Genomic DNA, 18098 nt, shown 5'->3' with positions numbered 1-18098 from the left:
TCTCCCCATAATTTCAAAATGGACCAGACAACTGGCTTGTGAAGGAAATAGACAAAATAACTGTTGCCCTCCTTCTTTCAGGAAACAAGGAGGACAGCACATCTGTCCTCAAAGTGTAGAACTTTGTCCACAACCACTCTTTAAAATCAAAAAAGAAAAAAAACAGCCTCACCTGCTTCCTTCCCATTCTGAAGAGGGGCTCAAAATTCCAAAAGCAGCACATGTAACTATTCTTTTTCCACTTTCAGAGCAGAAACACAGTTCATCAGTATACAGCCAGCTGCCTTTTCTTACCAAACTTAAAAGAGTCAATAAATTATTGAGGGTTACATGGAAAAATGTGGGTATATCTCAAGCTTACAGTTTCTACTTTTATTTTTTATTAGAACATCTGGGTCCATCAACTAGCCCTAGATGAAAAACTGGAGAGTTTAGAAGATGAAGCTATTTACCTGTTGTGTCCCAAGTAACACTCTGGAATGATCCTATGCATATAAGTACAAACCTACATCTGATCAGGAAGTCTAACAGTCTAATTGAGGAGTGGGGAAGATGCTTATTGTCTCTGTTTTAAACCACTGGAAGTCAAAACCTCTTGAATGATATGACCAAGCAATCTACCAGTAATATGTGAGCTGCATTATTGTTGTCATATGTTCTGACTTGGGGTGACCCTACAAATGAATGCCCTCCAAAATATCCTGCTCTTGACAGCCCTGCTCAGCTCTTGTAAATGTAATGCTGTGGTTTCCTTTATGGAAACAATCCATCTCTTCTGCCTTTGACTTTTCCTAGCATTATTGTCTCCTTCAGTGAGTCTTGCCTTTTCATGATGTGGCCCAAAGTACAACAGCCTCATCGTCATTCAGATTGCCAATCTGAAGCACAACACTAATGCCACAAAGTAAGAATGGAAGCGTCCATATTAAAGAGAACATGGAACTGTTCCTTCAGATGTAAACTGAGTGTGAAAAAGACGGCAACAGCCTCCTCTAGAAGGGCATCTTATGAAGGCTTAAGAGCTTTGAAACATATGATAAGGATCAGCAAATCTATTATAAATTAAAAACTGCCTACATTTCTATTCAAAGGGGTCTTTTAAAGATAGCTACTTGAGTTTATAGTGTGACCATAATCTAATTGAACATGTGAAACATTTTGTTCAGAAAAAAACAAAAGATCTTATTGGCTTGAAAGTGACATGTTAGCTAGCTTATTAATAAGACTGAAGCTCACAGTATAAGTGTGCTCATTTTATAACTACTCGAAAGAGACTCTTTTATGTCTACGGCTTGCAATATGCCAGCATATCCAGGACTGATTTTGAAGGACATAATATAGTGTCTCCAAGGTTCAAAATGTATTGTCACCATGGTTCAAAACTGCAGTCAACTATTACTTTCACTAGGTTATCTTGGGCAATCATGTTCTTTTAGTTTAACGTACTACACCAGACTGTTGTGATGATAGGGGATGTCTGTGTTCCAGGATAAGCCATATACACGGCCCTGCATTCTTTGAAGGGGGGCAGGATCAAAATGCAATAAGAGATAACATCCAGGTGGCATATCAGACATACTTATTTACATTCATCATTTGGCCCCAGGGTGAAGAACCTCTCTCAAGAAATTCTTTATTCTAAGTTACCAACCTAGGACAGTGGACAAACCCATTGCTCTCTGGTGTTGTCATTGCTGCTGTCGTTACTATAAGCTCTTAAAATAGTTTTAAAGATAATTTATTTTATTCATTGCTGCTTTTTAGATTTTGCTAGCAGCTGTATTGGACATAGCACTTTGGCTGGGTTCTGACATAACATGAAACTACAGTTTGTTTATCTAAATTACAGTTTCACTTTCTGATTGACCCAAGACTACACACAAACTTTGACTGTTATTCCAGTTATATCTTGGCTTCCTACTTTAGCATTCCAATCCCCCATGATGATATGGACATCATTTTTTGGTGTTATTTCTAGAAGGTGTTGCAGACCTTCATAGAACTGGACAACTGCAGCCTCTTCAGCATCAGTGGTTGGGGCATAGAGTTGGACTACTGTGATGTTGAATGGTTTGCCTTGGATTCAATCATTCTGTCATTTTGGAGATTGTATCCCAATACTGCTTTTCCTACTTTTATTGACTTTGAAGACTACTCCACTTCTTCTGAGGGATTCTTGTCCACAGTATATACCTGATGGGCATCTGAATTATATTCACCCATTCCTGTCCATTTTAGTTCACTGATTCCCAAGATGTGAATGTTCAGTCTTGTCATCTTGTGTTTGATCACATCCAGCTTACCTTGATTCATAGATCTTACACTCCAGGTTCCTAAGGAGTATTGTTCTTTACAGCATCGGACTTTCCTTTCACCACCAGATACATCCGCAGCTGAGTGTCCCTTCAGCTTTGACCCAGTTGCTTCATTCTTTCTGGTGCTACTAGCACTAGCCCTCTGCTCTTCAGCAGCAGCACACTGGACACCTTCCGACCTGAGGGGCTCATGTTCTGGCATCATATCTTTTTGCCTTTTGGGACTGTCCATAGGGTTTTCATGGCAAGGATACTGGAGTGGGTTGCCATTTCCTTCTCCAGTGGATCACCTTTTGTCAGAGCTCTCTGCTATGACCTGTCAGTCTTGGGTGCCCCTGCAAGGCATAGCTCATAGCTTCATTGAGCTACACAAGCCCCTTCGCCACGACAAGGAAGTGATCTAGTCCATAACAATATTTTAAAGTACCAAAAGAACTACAATTCTGTGCATTGTGACTTTTTGCTTCAAGATGAGTTTGGATTGTATGTTTCCATTCTCACAACTTAAGAGGGAAAAGAAACAGAACAGGCAACTGAGAACAGAGCAATGAATCTATCTCACAATGGAACAGTTATAAACTGGCCTTACACACAGAACCTGTAAAATTTCCAGAGTACCATCTGTGTGTAAAATAGCAGCCCAGTTTAATACATATCAGAGGTCTGGATGGTACATCATACAACACAGTAATTTTAATAAACTCCTTTTCTACAAATAAGGAACCACTTTGCATACAATTATGGTAATATATAATGTATGGTGACACACAGAAATAGCACAATTATAACAAAAACTGAATGGGAGCCAGACATTTATGGCAACAGCCCATACAACCTTGGGAAGGGCAGCACGTAGAGCTGCCTCTCCAAGAGATCCAAATGCAATAGAAAATACATTAAGTGTGATTAAAGCATTCTGGAATATCAATATCAGATCAAAATACACACTTAGGATGGTGGTCAAGCTATTGCTAGGGGTTGATATATTTAGGTAAAGATTTATTTAGATATACTTTTTAATTAAATGTGTTTTAACCTATTCAAAATCAGTGTGTGCCCAGTATATTCAGACTGAAAACTTAACCAAGTGACCTTTTCTGTCACAATCACGTTCCATCAACATTTTCCTCATACAGTAATGAGTGGAAGAAAACAACCTTTGACTAAGGTTTCCTAACCACACCTTAAACAACAATTCCCAAGTGGCAAGTTGTAAAGACAAAGCAGATACAATATGAAGGGCCCTCTGGTAAGGAAAAAGAACACTACTTTTCAGGAAATGGTTTAAACATTATAATCCCTGGAGGGAAAAAAATCTCATTATCTCAGCTGCTGCAGAATCAAACATAATGAAAATATATTAGATCTGTATTGTGTGTTATGACCATCATTACCACCTATCTGAAGTTTGTCTGATAAAACACCTTACTTCCCATAGATTATCAGGTAAATTTTGTAAAATGGAGTAAGACGCCTGTCATAATAGTATCTTTGACCACACCAGAGCATCCTATATTCCAGTGGCTTGCAATCAATACTCAGCTGATAAATATGCACTGGAGACAGAGTGGAAAGGGAGAAGCAATCAGTTTGGTGGCATATATTGCTTTATCTTCGTTTTATATGTCGTTTATATGTTGTATTACACATTGCCTTAAACCTTAAAGACAAAATAGCAAATGGAACAAATAATTCAGGCCAGAGTCTTTAACTCATTTTACTAAGGACGATTGGCTTGTCAGGTTTACCTCTAACTCTTCCTCTTGGCACAAAAGTGCACAGGTGGAAGACCAACTTAACATTACTTCTCTGTCCACAGAACTACAAAGAAGCACAGCAGTCATAACTTCTCCCATCCTTTTACTTCTCCTTAAAGCAGGTTTTAATGAGGACATATCTTGCTCAGGTACATCACACATCGCAGTCTAGTCCAGGGTTAAATAGCCTGCTGATATTTTTGGACTGTAATTCCCACTTCCCTAACCAGCATACTTATTTATTATTTAAAATATTTTGAGATCATCTTTCAGAGCCTTCCAAAGCAAGGTATGCATTAAAATTCCTATATTAAAAGACCAAACAATAATAAGGCAACAAACATTAACAACAGACACCAGCAACAAAACATTACTTAAAAAAAAAAAACTACCAGCATAATCACTGCCACGGAGCAAAACAATCTGATAAAGAAATAGAGCAACATGTCAGTTTTCAAAGCCTTCTTGAAAGCCTACAGTCATGAGGTCTGATAGACCTCCCCTCACTAAGAACCCATTCTAGAGGTTTGGGGCCTCACTAGGCTGTACTTCCACAGGTGGGCAAGCAATAAGGGCACCTCAGGAAGGCTGGCATAGGTGACAGAGATACCAAAGTTCAGACAAGGGGGTTGTACTCCAAATTATGGCACTTGGTTGTCTATCCTTGGTCTACTCATTTGAGACTGTCCTCATACAACACCACCTCTAAGAAAGTGGGAATTTGAGATTTCATGTAAGAGAGGCTGCTCCATACATTCCTATCAGTGCCCTGACAACTGCAACATCAAACATGTATGAGTGAAGCCAGCCTGAGACATAACACCAATGACAAAAGATCTAGTACTGTTAGTGGGATTCATTCACACTTCAGCTGAATGGCATTAAATGATGAACGTACAGGGTGCAATCGAGGTCAATGTCTACGGGGGGCGGGGGGGGGGGAGAAGCCACGCCTGCTGAATAAAGCAAGGATGGGAGCACAAAGGTCGCTATGCTCCTTTCGACACCACCCTGCAATTAGCTCTGGACAAGCCCAACGAAGTAAGAGGAGAGGGGGCATTGTGTGAACTCCTTGGGAACCTCTCACCCATCTCCATCGGGCCGTAGAGACAAGCGCAAGCTAAATTCCCTGCCAGATCATTCGCGGACACAGAAACATCACACTTCGCCATTCACAAGCTCGCCGTAACAAGTCACAATTGCTCCCCTCCTCCAGCTAAGACTACAGCCTTTCATAGGACTCTATTTACGCCTCTTGCCCAGCCAGCGCAGATGGCGTAAAATTCGGCATTCACGGAACAGGATACACTTTGGAAAAGGAAGTTATTCACAGACAGCGCTTACGCCGAGACCGCTGTCGCTCTGTCAGAAGCGGTTCCAAAATTGCCGGAATGGTGCGCACGACAGTCACGGAAGGCCTTTCCGCAGAGTGCGCAGGGTACTAGAAGCCACTCTGCCCGAATCTGCCTACCCAGTTCGCGCCTCAGACACCCTCTTCCCCTTCATTTCCCTCGCCCGGAGCGAGCTGTCTGAGTGACTGACCGGCCGACGAAGTTTTCGAGGACGGAGCTCTTCCCCGCGCTCTGGCCGCCCACCACGGCGATCTGCGGCAGGTCGAGGTGGCAGCTCTGCCCGATAGAGCTGAAAGCATCCTGCAGCTTGTTCACCAACGGAATCAGCTCCTCCATTCCTCGGTTGCCCATTGAAACGGACTAAAGGGGGGCAGATCCCCCCACACGCCTCCTCTTCCCCTCACGACCCCAGGCAACAACCACCAAACTTCCCCCTCGGATTTTCCTCATCCGGCCCCAGCGACACCCCGCTCTACTCTTCGACCCGCCCTGCTTGTGTCAATGGCAATCGCTATTGCTCTTTAAAGCTGTCATTTCCTAGCCAAGGCCAATAGAGAAAGCGAATCTGCCAAAAGCTCATAGTGATAGGCTAATGCCTATTTCCGGTCTGGATTCCAATTCGACCTGTCGTTCGGTCAGCCCTCGGTTCCTTATCCAGCCAACGGAGACCTTCGGAGATCGGTCATACAGTATAATTCCCGCCCTATACCACATTGTTGCTTTGTAATTGGTAAACGTCCTATCCGTCTCTTTAAAAAAGTCATCTAACAAACCCCCGGCTCCACCCGCCACACTGTATTCGCTTGTGATTGGACAGAATTTTTGTCACACGAAACGAAGAGCCAATCGCTTAACTAATATTAAGTTTTTGAGTGTATTTTTCACGTGAACATGAGGTCATATCTTTCCCTTCTTAGGTCAGTACTTTTCCTGCTAAAAATATAGTTCCTTTCAAGTATTTTTCTGCATTGCATTTAGGAAGAGACTCTGAAAAAGATTCCATACGCTTTTTAAAAAAAATCTCAATTACATACCTATTCCTAATTGTATTTTGGAAAGGGGAACTGGGTGTAGTAATTTATGAATGTAATTTTATATTTTAATTTTTATATATTACAATCCAATTCCCCATGTCTAAAGGCAGTTAAAACAGCCTATATATTTCACCAGGGATTTACAGTGGTACCTCGGCTCATGAACGCCTCAGTTCACAACCAAATCGGGTTGCGAACAAAAATTTCATAAAAATTTTGCCACAGGTTGTGAGCTCTCCATCGGGTGACGATCCCGAGCGTGTCCGTCTTACCTGCATGAGCGCAATCGCGGTGGTGCTGAGGGGGGAGATGGCCATGCTCATGCTCGGGGGGGGGGGGGGGGGGGAGGGAGATGGCCGAGGTTGCCCCCATGTTCCCTGCCCGAGGGTGCCTGTGCCCGCTTTCCCCCACCCCGCACGCCCGCGGTCACAAACAGGAAGTCCAGGATCTCTTCTTGGTCATCCCAGCGTGCAGGACATGGAACAATGGGGTCAAGGTTACATAAAGCCAGATTCCGCCAAGATTCTGGCTGTTAGAGCAGTATAACAACGGAAACAATTACCTAAGGAGGTTGTGGGCTCTCCCACATTAGAGACATGCAAGATGCAATTGGGCAGCCATCTGAGAAGGATGGGTTAACTTGGATTCCTGCCCTGAGTGGAGGGCCCTCTGGCCCCTTCCAATTCTACTATTCTATGATTCTGTAGATGATACAAGGTGTCATGCACATACATCCGGTCAAACCTCAGAGAGCTTATGGGAGACTCCTTGCACAGATGATACAATTTCTGATTATGAGGGTGAGACTGTTCTTGAAATGGTGCAGTCTCCAGCTGCAGTTTAAAGTCCTGGGATTCTACGGGAAGTAGCAGTGGGAGAGATTAGCCCAAGGGCAGGTGGGGAAAGAAATCAACCCAAGTCTGAGAATGTTGGGGGGCTCACAGTCCGAGAAAGGGGACATCCAAATGAACACCTTCTTCTGTTAGGCATTTAACCTGTTTTAATTTCTTTTAAATGCTGCTTTTACCAGGTGCCATAATATTACGTTAAGACTGCATTGGATTTTTAGGGTTTGCTATATTGTTTTGTTTGTATTCCTGCAAAATGCCCTGGAAACTGTTAAAGGTGGTATAAAAATCCAAGAAGCAAAAGCAGAAGAGGTGGAGGAAGTAACAGCAACCTCGTGGGCTCGAAGGGCATACAGTTGCTTCACATCTTGTCTATATATGTGTATATATTACAAAAGCATTACAAGTTGATGGTGCACCATTCTCACCGGAAACTTGTCTCTGTAAAAGACTGCTCCTTCTCACAACAAGAACAAAACTCTTCCTACCACTCAGGAAATTGGGAAGCACAGAACACATGCACATTTTCAAAGCTCTTATTGGGAATATAGAATTGACATAGATATTTCTTCTCTCTTAGATTAGCCTAAGGGCAGGTGGGAGGCAGATCAATCTGACGCTGGAAATGTTGGGGAGTCACAGCCTGAGGGAAGGGTCATTGACAGGGGAAGCTCCTCCAATGGACCCCCCCCCCCCCAGCCCTTGAGGAGATGGACCCGGTGGCTAGCTGCCAGCACCAAAGTGAAGTCCAGTTAGGGCCACAACAGGAGGAATGAAGGTGTGCCCATTTTTATAGCATGCCTCCTCCAGGGGTGCGGCACAGAAGGGCTCATAAGGAGAGCTTTGGGAAATGAATAGGGTTCAACACTCCATTTTGCGTATGCTCAGAGACTTATGTGGCACTATAAAGATCATTAAGCAAAGAAATGCTGATGAGACTGATACTGCTTAGAGGAAGAAACCTGGATTGTTATTCCATTTCTTTGTCTGGAAGCCTGCAGAGCCCAAAAGGATGCAACACCCAAAAATACAACAACCTTCCTGCTCATGTTCCTTAGCAATTAATATGCAGTAGTATCAGTGTTGTAACTTCTGAGACTGGAGGTTTATCATCATCATCACCACCACCACCACCACCTGTACCACCCAACAGCCAAAGCATTCCGCACAGTTCACAACAAGCTATATATATAGTAATCTTGACTAGTAGCCATTGCTAGCTTTATCCTTCATAAATTTGTTTAATTCCCTTTGAAAGCCATCCAAGTCAGTGGCAACCACATGGCAGCAAATTTCATTGTTTAAATCTGTGCTGTGAGAAAAATTCCTTCCTTTTAACTGTCATGACTGCAGTGCATCTCCATTCCTTCTTCATAGGATCTTCTCTCCACAAACCTACAACTGTGGATGAGCATAAGACTCACTGAGGTGTTGAGGACATTGTCTGACAGTGAGAGAGAAAGGCAACATCAGCAAGTCGTTTTATATTTTAAAAGACTCTTTATTGTAGGTGCCACAAACAATACAGAGTGAGCCTATCTCCAGTCAGGACCAGCTGCCACAGTCACCATGTACAGCCAATTTATACGTTTAGGTTTTTTTGCAATTTTCAATAAAAGGCAGATCTCCTTACCTGGAACTGTCATTCTTCAAGTGGTCACCTTTATTCTTCGTGGTCTCTCTGTGCATCACACATGTGGGCGACAGGCAAGCTTACCTCAAGGAGGAGGATGATGTTCCTCAACGAAATAACGAGGCAATGATAGCTCTGCTGAAAGCACAGTCCTCTCTAGCTCAAACATCTAGGTCATGGGTAGTCAAACTAGGGCCCGCGAGCTGGATATGGCCCACCATGTTCCTTTATCTGGCCCGCCTCAGAGCTTTTGGACTCGTGCAGAGAAAATGATCTCCAAGCGAGTCCAAAAGCTCTGAGCCAGCGCAGGCGTACTCAGTGGGGAGATGGCTGCAATCACGCCTGCCTTCCCTGCATGATTGCGCCCGCGATCGCGCCCATATTCCCTGTGTCTCAGCTGAAAGAGTTATTGCAAGATGGTGTCTGAGAAACTGTTTATCACCTGTTCCCTCTCTGCCTGGCAACACATTTATTAACAGCCGTGTCAGGATATGAAAAGGTACTACTGAGGCTGTTTCTTTCTGAAATTAACCATTCCTTTTGTCACTCCAACTGTCCCATTGTCTGAGGTCCAACTAGTCCAGCTTCTGCAGTGAGGTACCATCCTTGTTGCTCTCCTCTGAACCTTTTCCAGTTTCTCTGCATCTCTCTTAAATCGTGGAGCTTCAAACTGCACACTGGTCCAGCATGCATGATCCCCGTGCTTTCTCTTCCTTCCCAGATTCTCTGTTCTTGCAGCTTCAGACAAGGTTGAAATGCCATATCTAATACAACATGGTTTCCTGATCAGGTCGAGATGTCGTTCTTAAACTGCCTAAAACTTTCTTGTCAGTTTCAGGCTCTCAGCGGCCATATATTGGCAGATGGTCCTGTGAGTGGTGCAGTGCATGGAAAATGTGGGATAAAATGTTTAGTAAATAAAGCTATTTATGCCTGCCCTCATTTCTAGTTTTTGGTTAACAGCACTGTGTAAAATAACATTGACTTGTTATTCACTCAGTGAAAGAAGGAAATTGAGATAAATTAAGAATAAGTTTTGATTCCTGTATTCACACAAGAGGGGCAACTTAACTTGAAAAAAAAGAGTAACATAGTGACTGAGAAACAGAGGGGCCATTAATCGAGCCATGAAGCCTGTCTGAAGGAATGTGGAGGGGGAGAAAAAGATAATTGACTTGAATCATAGAAGAGCTGGAAGGGGCCATGAAGGCCATCGAGTCCAACCCCCTACTGCTGCAGGACACCATGTTACACCACTCAGATGACTGTCCAGTTTCTTTTTGAATGTCTCTAGTGTGGGAGAGCCCACCACCTCTCCAGGCAGCTGGTCCCACTGTTGTATTGTTCTGACAGTGAGGAAGTTTTTCCTGATGACCAGCCTGAATCTGGGTTGCCGCAGCTTGAATTGATTATTCCGTGCCCTACATTCTGGCATTAGTAAGAAGAGATCTTGACCTTCCTCTTTGTGGCAGCCTTTGAGGTACTTATAGAGGGACATCATGTCCCCACTCAGACTTCTCTTCTCAAGGCTGAACATGCCCAGTTCCCTCAGTCTCTCCTCAGAGGGCAGTGTTTCCAAACTTTTGTTGCCCTCTGCTGGACCCTTTCTAATTTATCTGCATCTTTCTTAAATCTTGGTGTCCACAACTGGATACAGTATTCCAGGTGAGGTCTGACTAGTGAAGAGAATAGAGGAACTACTGATTCTCATGATTTGCAAGTAATACTTCTGTTAATGCATCCCAAAATAGCATTTGCCCTTTTGGCAGCTGCATTGCATTGTTGGCTCATGTTTAGCCTATTGTCCACAATTACTTCAAGATCTTTTTCTTGTTCAGGTCTGTTGAGCTACATATTCCCCATCTTGTATAGATGCCTTTGTTGGGAAAATTTGGATAAATCCTGTCAGAAAAACATTACTTCTGTGTGCTTTTTGCATTGTGGAATCAAATCCTGTCTTCCTTCTCAAAACCAAGCTGTCACTGTTTAAAATGGCATTTCCCTACTCCTTTCTCTCACCTTTAGCTGTAAGCTACAGTACACAGGCCATTTAGTCCAAATTTACATTGTATACCTTCACAATGATTAAATAGTCATTGTTGAAATTCAGTTTACAAGGAAGTATCTTTTGATAGCCCAGAGACTCCATGTGCCCTGGCCAATTCAGAATATCTAGAGTAGATAAGAGTCTTGAGTTCATGCATAGTTTCAGTAGCTTGAATTTACATGTCTAAGCAGACCTGGAGATGGGTTCAAGCTACTGAACTAAAGTGTCAATACAGGCAATTAGAAATATTGTGATCTCATTGTTACTGTATGATTGACTGACATTCCTTTATCTGTTCTGTATGTGATGACCTCAGAATCTTATTGTAATCTCTGCATTCTGTCATCGATTGCCCTGTACCTGTGTACCCATAAATGCCCTGTAATGGTATTGAAGCTTTGCAGCAGAGTTCACCTCTGCTTGCCCGGTAATGCATGCATTATCGCGAGTACCGCAGGAACCTTGGGGTAAATACAACAAAGCCTCAGATGATTTGGACGCTTGGTCTTTTCCACGAACCTGAGTTTTATTCCCTCTTCTCAAATTGAGATTCTGGGATTCTGACACCTTCATTTTCTTTTTCCTTGGTAGAGGACATGGCACGTGTCCTTACTGAATCTCATTCTATTGCTTTCAGCCCAGTGTACATCAAGATTGCCCTGGATCTTCATTCTGTCTTCTAGGGTGCTTGCTATTCCGCCCAGTTTGTATCATCTGAGAATTTGATTATCTTTCCTTGTACTTCCTCATCTAAATCATTAATAAAGATGTTGAAGAGCACCAGGTCCAGGACTGAAAGAAAGTTTGCTACTTCCTATCTCATCCTCCCAGTAGTTTTATGAGATAGGTGGTCATAGGGCAAGATGAAGTCGGAGAGGAGTGAACTAGTGAACTTGTAGTTATAAGCACATAGGCATAATAGGTTGATGAATATTAACTCACACACCCTGAATAGACAATGGGCTAATTATAATGCACATGCAATGTATGTAGATGGCAATGGCATGAGGCAGGAATTGCATGAAGTAGGCGGATGGAAAGACTGTGAACCTTCCAGTACCCAGCATATGGGGAAAAAGGGGAGGCTTTTTGTGGATGGGGATAGGGAATAAAAAAGAATGGCGAGCTGTGCTTGGTGTGCCTACTTGCTTGGGACACCGATTTTGCAAAATGTATTTAATAAACTAGTGCTGCTTGGAGTCGTGCCGTCTGACGTTGATTTTTCAACAAATTCTCCCGTGGAGAGGTAAATCCACTGCTCACAGTTGGATGTAATGGAACACTAAGAGCTGTTTTGTTTCGTTTTTCTTTTTAAAAATGGTTTAAGGTCCATAAAGTTTGATGGGTGAATGTGAGAGTCCCACTACCAAGTTGTTGCCAGAGCAAGGAGCGGGCCTACCTTCTGTTGATGAGTGAATCCAGGCCATTAAGGAGTTGTCCTTCCCACCAAGGAACCTGTATTCAGGATGGGGCCATGCATCCTTGACTTTGCTCACACAGAACTCACTCAAGACAGGTTGCTCTGTTTTTTTCTGTTTAATATTTTAATGAAGTTCACTTTCAACCATTTAGCCTCAAGTAATTTTTCTACTTGTGGGTGGAAGAGGATACTACACTGTGGGACAGCCACAAAAAATGAAAACAGGCCTCATTCTACCAATATAGGTTTGAGAAATAAAGAGTTGGCTCAGAAGCGAAAGATTTTTGACAGAGACAGGGATGCAAAACAACTTCAGGAACAAATGGGTGTTCTCTCAGGCGAGGCTGCTCCGTTTCTGTCGTGCGTCTTTATAACCACATATTTTCTAATGGGGCGACCATTCTTTTTTAGAGGGAAGTTCCGGTGACTTTAAAAAAAAGCAAGATAGGCAGAATTTTTTCCCGATGGATTTGCCGAGCTGCCAGCCACAGTGCTGCAGCTAAACGTAAGGGCATCCCTGCTAAGGCGCTTTCACGTTTAAGCCTCTGAAAGGGCAGAGCCGCGCTCCAAATAGCCCAATAGCAGCAGCCCTCCGATAGGGTCACAAATACTCGGCCGAGAAGTCACTACCGAAAGTTCAAGAATCGTGCACCCACCGCCTCTCTAAGTTTTTCTTTTCTCTACGTCTGCAAGGAGCGTCCGGGCGATGACGCCGCTGGGTCGAGGGGCGGCTCTTGGAGGAGGATATGGCGGAGCGCAGACTGGCGCCGCGGGGCCTCTCCGCTCTTCGCCCCGCCCTTGGGGGGCAGCGGCCGCGTGACGACCGGCGCCCGGGAGCGTGGTGGCGATGGCGGCGGCGGCGGCTCTGGCGCTGCGCGTCGTGGCCGAATGCGGGCGCACCAAAGCGCGCGCTTGCGAGCTGCGGCTGCCGCACGGCACTGTGGAGAGCCCGGTCTTTATGCCGGTGGGCACGCAGGGAACCATGAAGGGCCTCACCGCAACGCAGCTGGAGGCGCTCGGATGCCGCCTGTGCTTGGGCAACACCTACCATCTGGGCATGCGCCCGGTGAGTCTAGCCCCTCGGCCCGCTCCTGGTGGGCTTGTTAATTTGTCGGACGGAGACATCGGGGCATTTGAGCGGGGCCGAGCTGCCTTGATCTCTTCCCTTTTGCTTTGTGTCCTGCCTTCTCGTTTGGTAACACTACAAGGCGAGGGCGATCTTGGTTTACTGACTATATGTATGAGGACCGTCATAAAAGCACTTTAAAAGGATACAAAAGGGAGGGTTTCTTCTTGTTCTACTTCAGTTGCATGTGAACGTTTTAAGTTTTGGGAGAGTGCTTAGGCGACTTTTTAGACATTTGACAGGGTCACATGTATGTGTTGAAGACAATAGTGTTCGAAGCAGTACCGCAGTTAAGCACTAGGTTTGTATCTGTAGCGGGGATGGTTTATTTAAAGTGCTTTGTTTGCTGCAACTGGAGAGGTATTGTGTATGGGAGGGGGAAAAATTGGCTTGAAAACACTCTCAGCCCTATCTTTGACATGTGGCTATGAACGCTGAACCATATTTCAAGGCTCTCATAAAGGTCATCCATTGTAAAATATTAATACTGGACTATACTTCTGGCTTGCCAAAATTCACCATTTCAGCTTTCAGAATAGAGGATGATGGGATGTACTGGCATGGGAAATCTGCATTTCTAGAGTTGTTTTAGATGTTAGCAACAAACAGGCCAAATGTTTCACAGAAGAGAAGAGCTGAATCTGAAAGACCATGAACTCCACTGTTGTTTGTTTGGGGATGGACTGCTGATGCTAATTCATATCTATGTTCAAATCCTGGATTTGTCCATTCATTTCTCTCCATAGTTTTCATTTCCACCTGGGGGAAGGCACATCCATAGGCACATTATAAATAGGATCCCCCCCCCCAGCATGTGTAGAATGTCTTCCTCCCAGCATTGAGTAGCTGAGGCCCAAAGGGCAAGCTTTAAGCAAGCTTGGCTGCAGTACCTCTTTCTGAGAACTTCATCACTGAATACAAACCTCTACCAAGGGGAGTTTGCTGTGGTCATTCTTGGTTTCCTTGTAAGCCAAGGAAAATAAGATCCTGAATTTGGAATGGATTAAAGGGTCTTCTGCTCCCATGCCCTGCCTGTGCCTTGATGATCCAGGAAATCCCTACAACCAATGCCATGGTGCCATAAACGGAAAGTGTGTGTTCTGATGGAAGAGGCTGGTAAACTTGCCCAGCAATACAGAACAAACACCAAAAGGCCCTAGGTAGTGACCAAGAAAGGTAACTGGGAGAAAGTATTTCAAAGTGAAATAGGGAAATCAGACTGATTACAAATAAAACCTACCCCAAGCCTTCCAGTGGTAAATTCTATTGGAGTACAGCTTTGTGCCCTCTAATAACTTGTCTCCACTGCCTCAGAAGGGATCAAGATTTTGGGAACAGGGAGAGGAAATAGCTTTCCTTTACCCTTGTCGAGGAAGTCCAGTCTTAGTAGGCAGCACACGTCTACCAGGCCTTGTTGCTTGCCCTTGTCCTGGCCCTCAATCATTTTGCCATAATTGGGGTGGAAGCTGGCATCTCATGTGAGAATAGTCTTGTGATTTGAATTACCTTGCTCTTGTGAATGTAACCAGCTCCTCTGCTCTGATCAGCTGCTGAAACACGGGCTGTATAATGGTTCTGTTTCATCCTCACCTGCCACCTATTCCTGTTCCCAAATTCCACATCAGATTCTCCTGTTATGAGCAATTCTGCATCTTCCCACTGTCAGCATGTACGTCAGTGCCTTGTAAGGGACTTGCAGTTAACATGTTATAACTGTTGTAGTTAACAGTTATCACAAACAGAAAAGAATAGCTATCATTTACATTGTACTTTAGAGAATAAAAACACCTTGCACAAATATTGTTTTTGTATACTGTCTAACATTGGTGTAAGATAGCAGTATCCCTATATTGCCCCTGGATGACTGTTGCTGAGAAAGACTGGCTTGCCCCCAGATCATCATAACTTTATAGCAGAGGTAAGATTCAAACCAGATACTTTCTTATTCATTGGGAACATTGGCTATTGGATTCTGCTGGCAGCTGAATCTGGGATGTCTGAATGGTTATAATGACCTTGCTCTACCGAAAGGATACTGTGGTCGATGACCATGCTCTGAATTCATGCTGGTATGACCTGTGAGAATGGTGTGGTTCTTTGGTGCTGGGCAGGACTGATGCTGTTCTTTTTCTTTGCTCTAGGGACCTGAGCTTATTAAAAAAGCTGGTGGGCTCCACGGCTTTATGAACTGGCCACAAAACCTACTAACGGTAAGAATGAAAGTCAGTGGAACCAAGCTTTTCCCTGGCAGAAACCAGAAGCAATTTCCTATGTGGCAGACATGGAAGTGAAGGCCTCCAACCAGGAGAGCACAGAGATTATCCTTTTGTCAAGTGTAATTCACTGTTGTGTGTGTGGAAGCGCTTGGTAAACCCTGAGAAGACATTTAGCAGACTCTGAATTTGAGATGAAATCTGGGGAAGCAGGGATATGGTTAAATGCTTATTGTTCCTTGGCAGCTAAGTTATTGCATAGAAAATCATTACCCGAACTAGGTAAGTCTTATGCCAAATATGAACAGCTTGCATCAGTTAAAAGAAGAGCTTTGCATTGGAAATCTGCATATGCAGGGCAGGGCTTGTTAAAATGTTCCATATCCAGGCTCTTTTTAGATCTTACAGGACTGCTGTAAGACTGTAGCAAAGTGCATACTCCCTTTCCTTTTGAAAAGTTTCGTTTGCTGAAGGTGTTGAGAACCATAGAACAGTCGAGTTACAAGGGGCCCATGAGGCCATTGCGTCCAACCCCCTGCTTAGTGCAGGACTACAAGATGACAGGTGGCTGTCCAGCTGCCTCTTCAATGCCCCCACAACCACCTTAGCTAATTGCTCCCATTGTGCTAACATTCAGGAAATTTTTCCAGATGCTTAGCTGGAATCTGGCTTCCCATAACTTGAGCCCATTGTTCTGTGTCCTGCAGTCTGGGATGATGGAGAAGAGGCCCTGGCCTTCTTGTGTGTGACGATCTTTCAAGTACTAGAAGAGTGCTATCATATCTCCCTTCAGTCTTGTCTTCTCCATGCTAAACATGCTGAGTTCTTTCAATCTCTCCTCACAAGGCTTTGCTTCCAGCCCTGTGATGATCTTGGTTGCCCTCCTCTGAACTTTTCCCAGTTTTTCTGCATCTTTTTTGAAGAACTGGACACAGTACTTGGAATGGGGTCTAACTAGTGCCAGATAGTGGAGAACCAGAATCTCACATGATTTGCAAGATGTACTTCTATTAATGCAGCCCAGTACAGCATTTGGACTATATTGCATTCTTTTGGCACCCACATCCCCTTGTTAGCTCATATTCAACTTGTGATCTACAACAATTCCAAGATCCTTCTCACATATTCCCACAGTCCATCAGGGATGGCTTTATGGAAGTCAGGAAAAGGAATAGTGCTACACTAAACAATATACATTGCTGTTTGACTTCTGTTAGGACTGAGAACTGCGTCTTATTCTGCCACAAGGCTTTCCCTGTGGCTGTGGGCAAATTGAGCTATTTGCCTCAACAGGAAGAGAAATAAGAAGGAGTTTTACTTGCTGCTGGAGGGTTGAAAGAACACAGATTGTCTCAATGTAGCATTGCTGTGGATCAGATAAATACAGCTGCGACACAAAGGTGTTCTTTTAATTCAGACTTTTCCCAACAGTCTGAGATTAAAAGAACTTGCTCGGTTATATGAAACTAAGCTCCCCCAAGGATTTGGGGGACCAATGTATTAGAGCAGGCCACTTCTCTGTCTTTCAGTTCTTTTCATCATATAATCTCTTCCTGCAGGACAGTGGTGGATTTCAGATGGTCTCTCTGGTAACACTCTCTCAAGTGACTGAGGAGGGAGTACACTTCTGTTCTCCTTATGATGGCAAGGAGATTTTGCTGACTCCAGAGAAATCCATTGAAATACAGAATGCGCTTGGTAACTATCCCCTGTAGTACCAGCTGGGGAGCTGACTGATGGTTCCTCCTCCTTCACAGCAGTGTATCTCATTTCTTCCAACAGCTATTTCTCCACTGTCTTAGGAGTGCCAAATACTTGTGGAGCACCAGGAGAAATTAGTTAAGGTGTTTATGAATGTATCCTCTACAGTGACTCTTTTATTTCTTTAGGTAATAGTGACTCTTCATTGAAAAGCTAAAATGGATTTAAAGGGGCTTGAAAATCCTGTGATTAATGTCAGTGCCCGCGTTGTTCTTAAGCCTGCAGAATAAAAGATTTGTGTCTACTCATTGTTCTCATGTCCACCATAGTCTATATGAAAACAATGCCTGCTTGCATAGCTATATACCGAGCTAGCATGTCAAGTCACCTTTGCTAAGCTGGAAAGGTGAGGGCCTGCAGCTGGATGGGTGACCACATGTGGAAGTAGAGCAGAGGGCTGGATTCGATGGCCTTATAGGGCCCTTCCAACTCTACTACTATTCTCTTTTAATGTGGCTGGGGCAAAACAGGAGCAATCATACTGAACTTTCAACTCTCCAGGGAACACTCAACGTTGGGTTCCTAACGCCTTATTTTAGTAGCGTATCATTTTATAAAAGCTTAAGAATCTTTGTTGTCCAAACAAGCATAA

General features: G+C 43.9%; 2 protein-coding genes across 7 annotated transcripts in view; one reads left to right on the top strand and one right to left on the bottom strand.

Moving 5' to 3' along the window:
* LOC123017754 (dynamin-2) overlaps window positions 1-5873 on the bottom strand; it is a 103284-nt gene extending 97411 nt beyond the window's left edge. For all 6 annotated transcript variants that reach the window (XR_006413662.1, XM_044419298.1, XM_044419299.1 and 3 more), the window contains exon 1: window positions 5615-5873. Coding sequence is in view for 5 of the 6 variants with exons in the window: in XM_044419298.1 (XP_044275233.1) it covers window positions 5615-5775 (161 nt within the window). In the remaining variant the exon portion in view is untranslated. The remainder of the gene's footprint in view (window positions 1-5614) is intronic.
* Window positions 5874-13141: 7268 nt separating this feature from the next.
* QTRT1 (queuine tRNA-ribosyltransferase catalytic subunit 1) lies at window positions 13142-17754 on the top strand. Its single transcript, XM_044419295.1, has 3 exons — window positions 13142-13472; window positions 15674-15742; window positions 17305-17754. Exons 1-3 carry the CDS (start codon window positions 13254-13256, stop codon window positions 17458-17460), a joined length of 444 nt encoding a protein of 147 aa, XP_044275230.1. The 5' UTR covers window positions 13142-13253; the 3' UTR covers window positions 17461-17754.
* Window positions 17755-18098: the final 344 nt, after the last annotated feature.

This window comes from Varanus komodoensis, unplaced genomic scaffold, assembly GCF_004798865.1.
Source record: "Varanus komodoensis strain SLA01 unplaced genomic scaffold, ASM479886v1 scaffold101, whole genome shotgun sequence".
Classification (NCBI taxonomy): domain Eukaryota; kingdom Metazoa; phylum Chordata; class Lepidosauria; order Squamata; family Varanidae; genus Varanus; species Varanus komodoensis.
The sequence above is the reverse complement of the archived record's forward strand: the minus strand, read 5'-3'. Positions and strand labels throughout refer to the sequence as shown.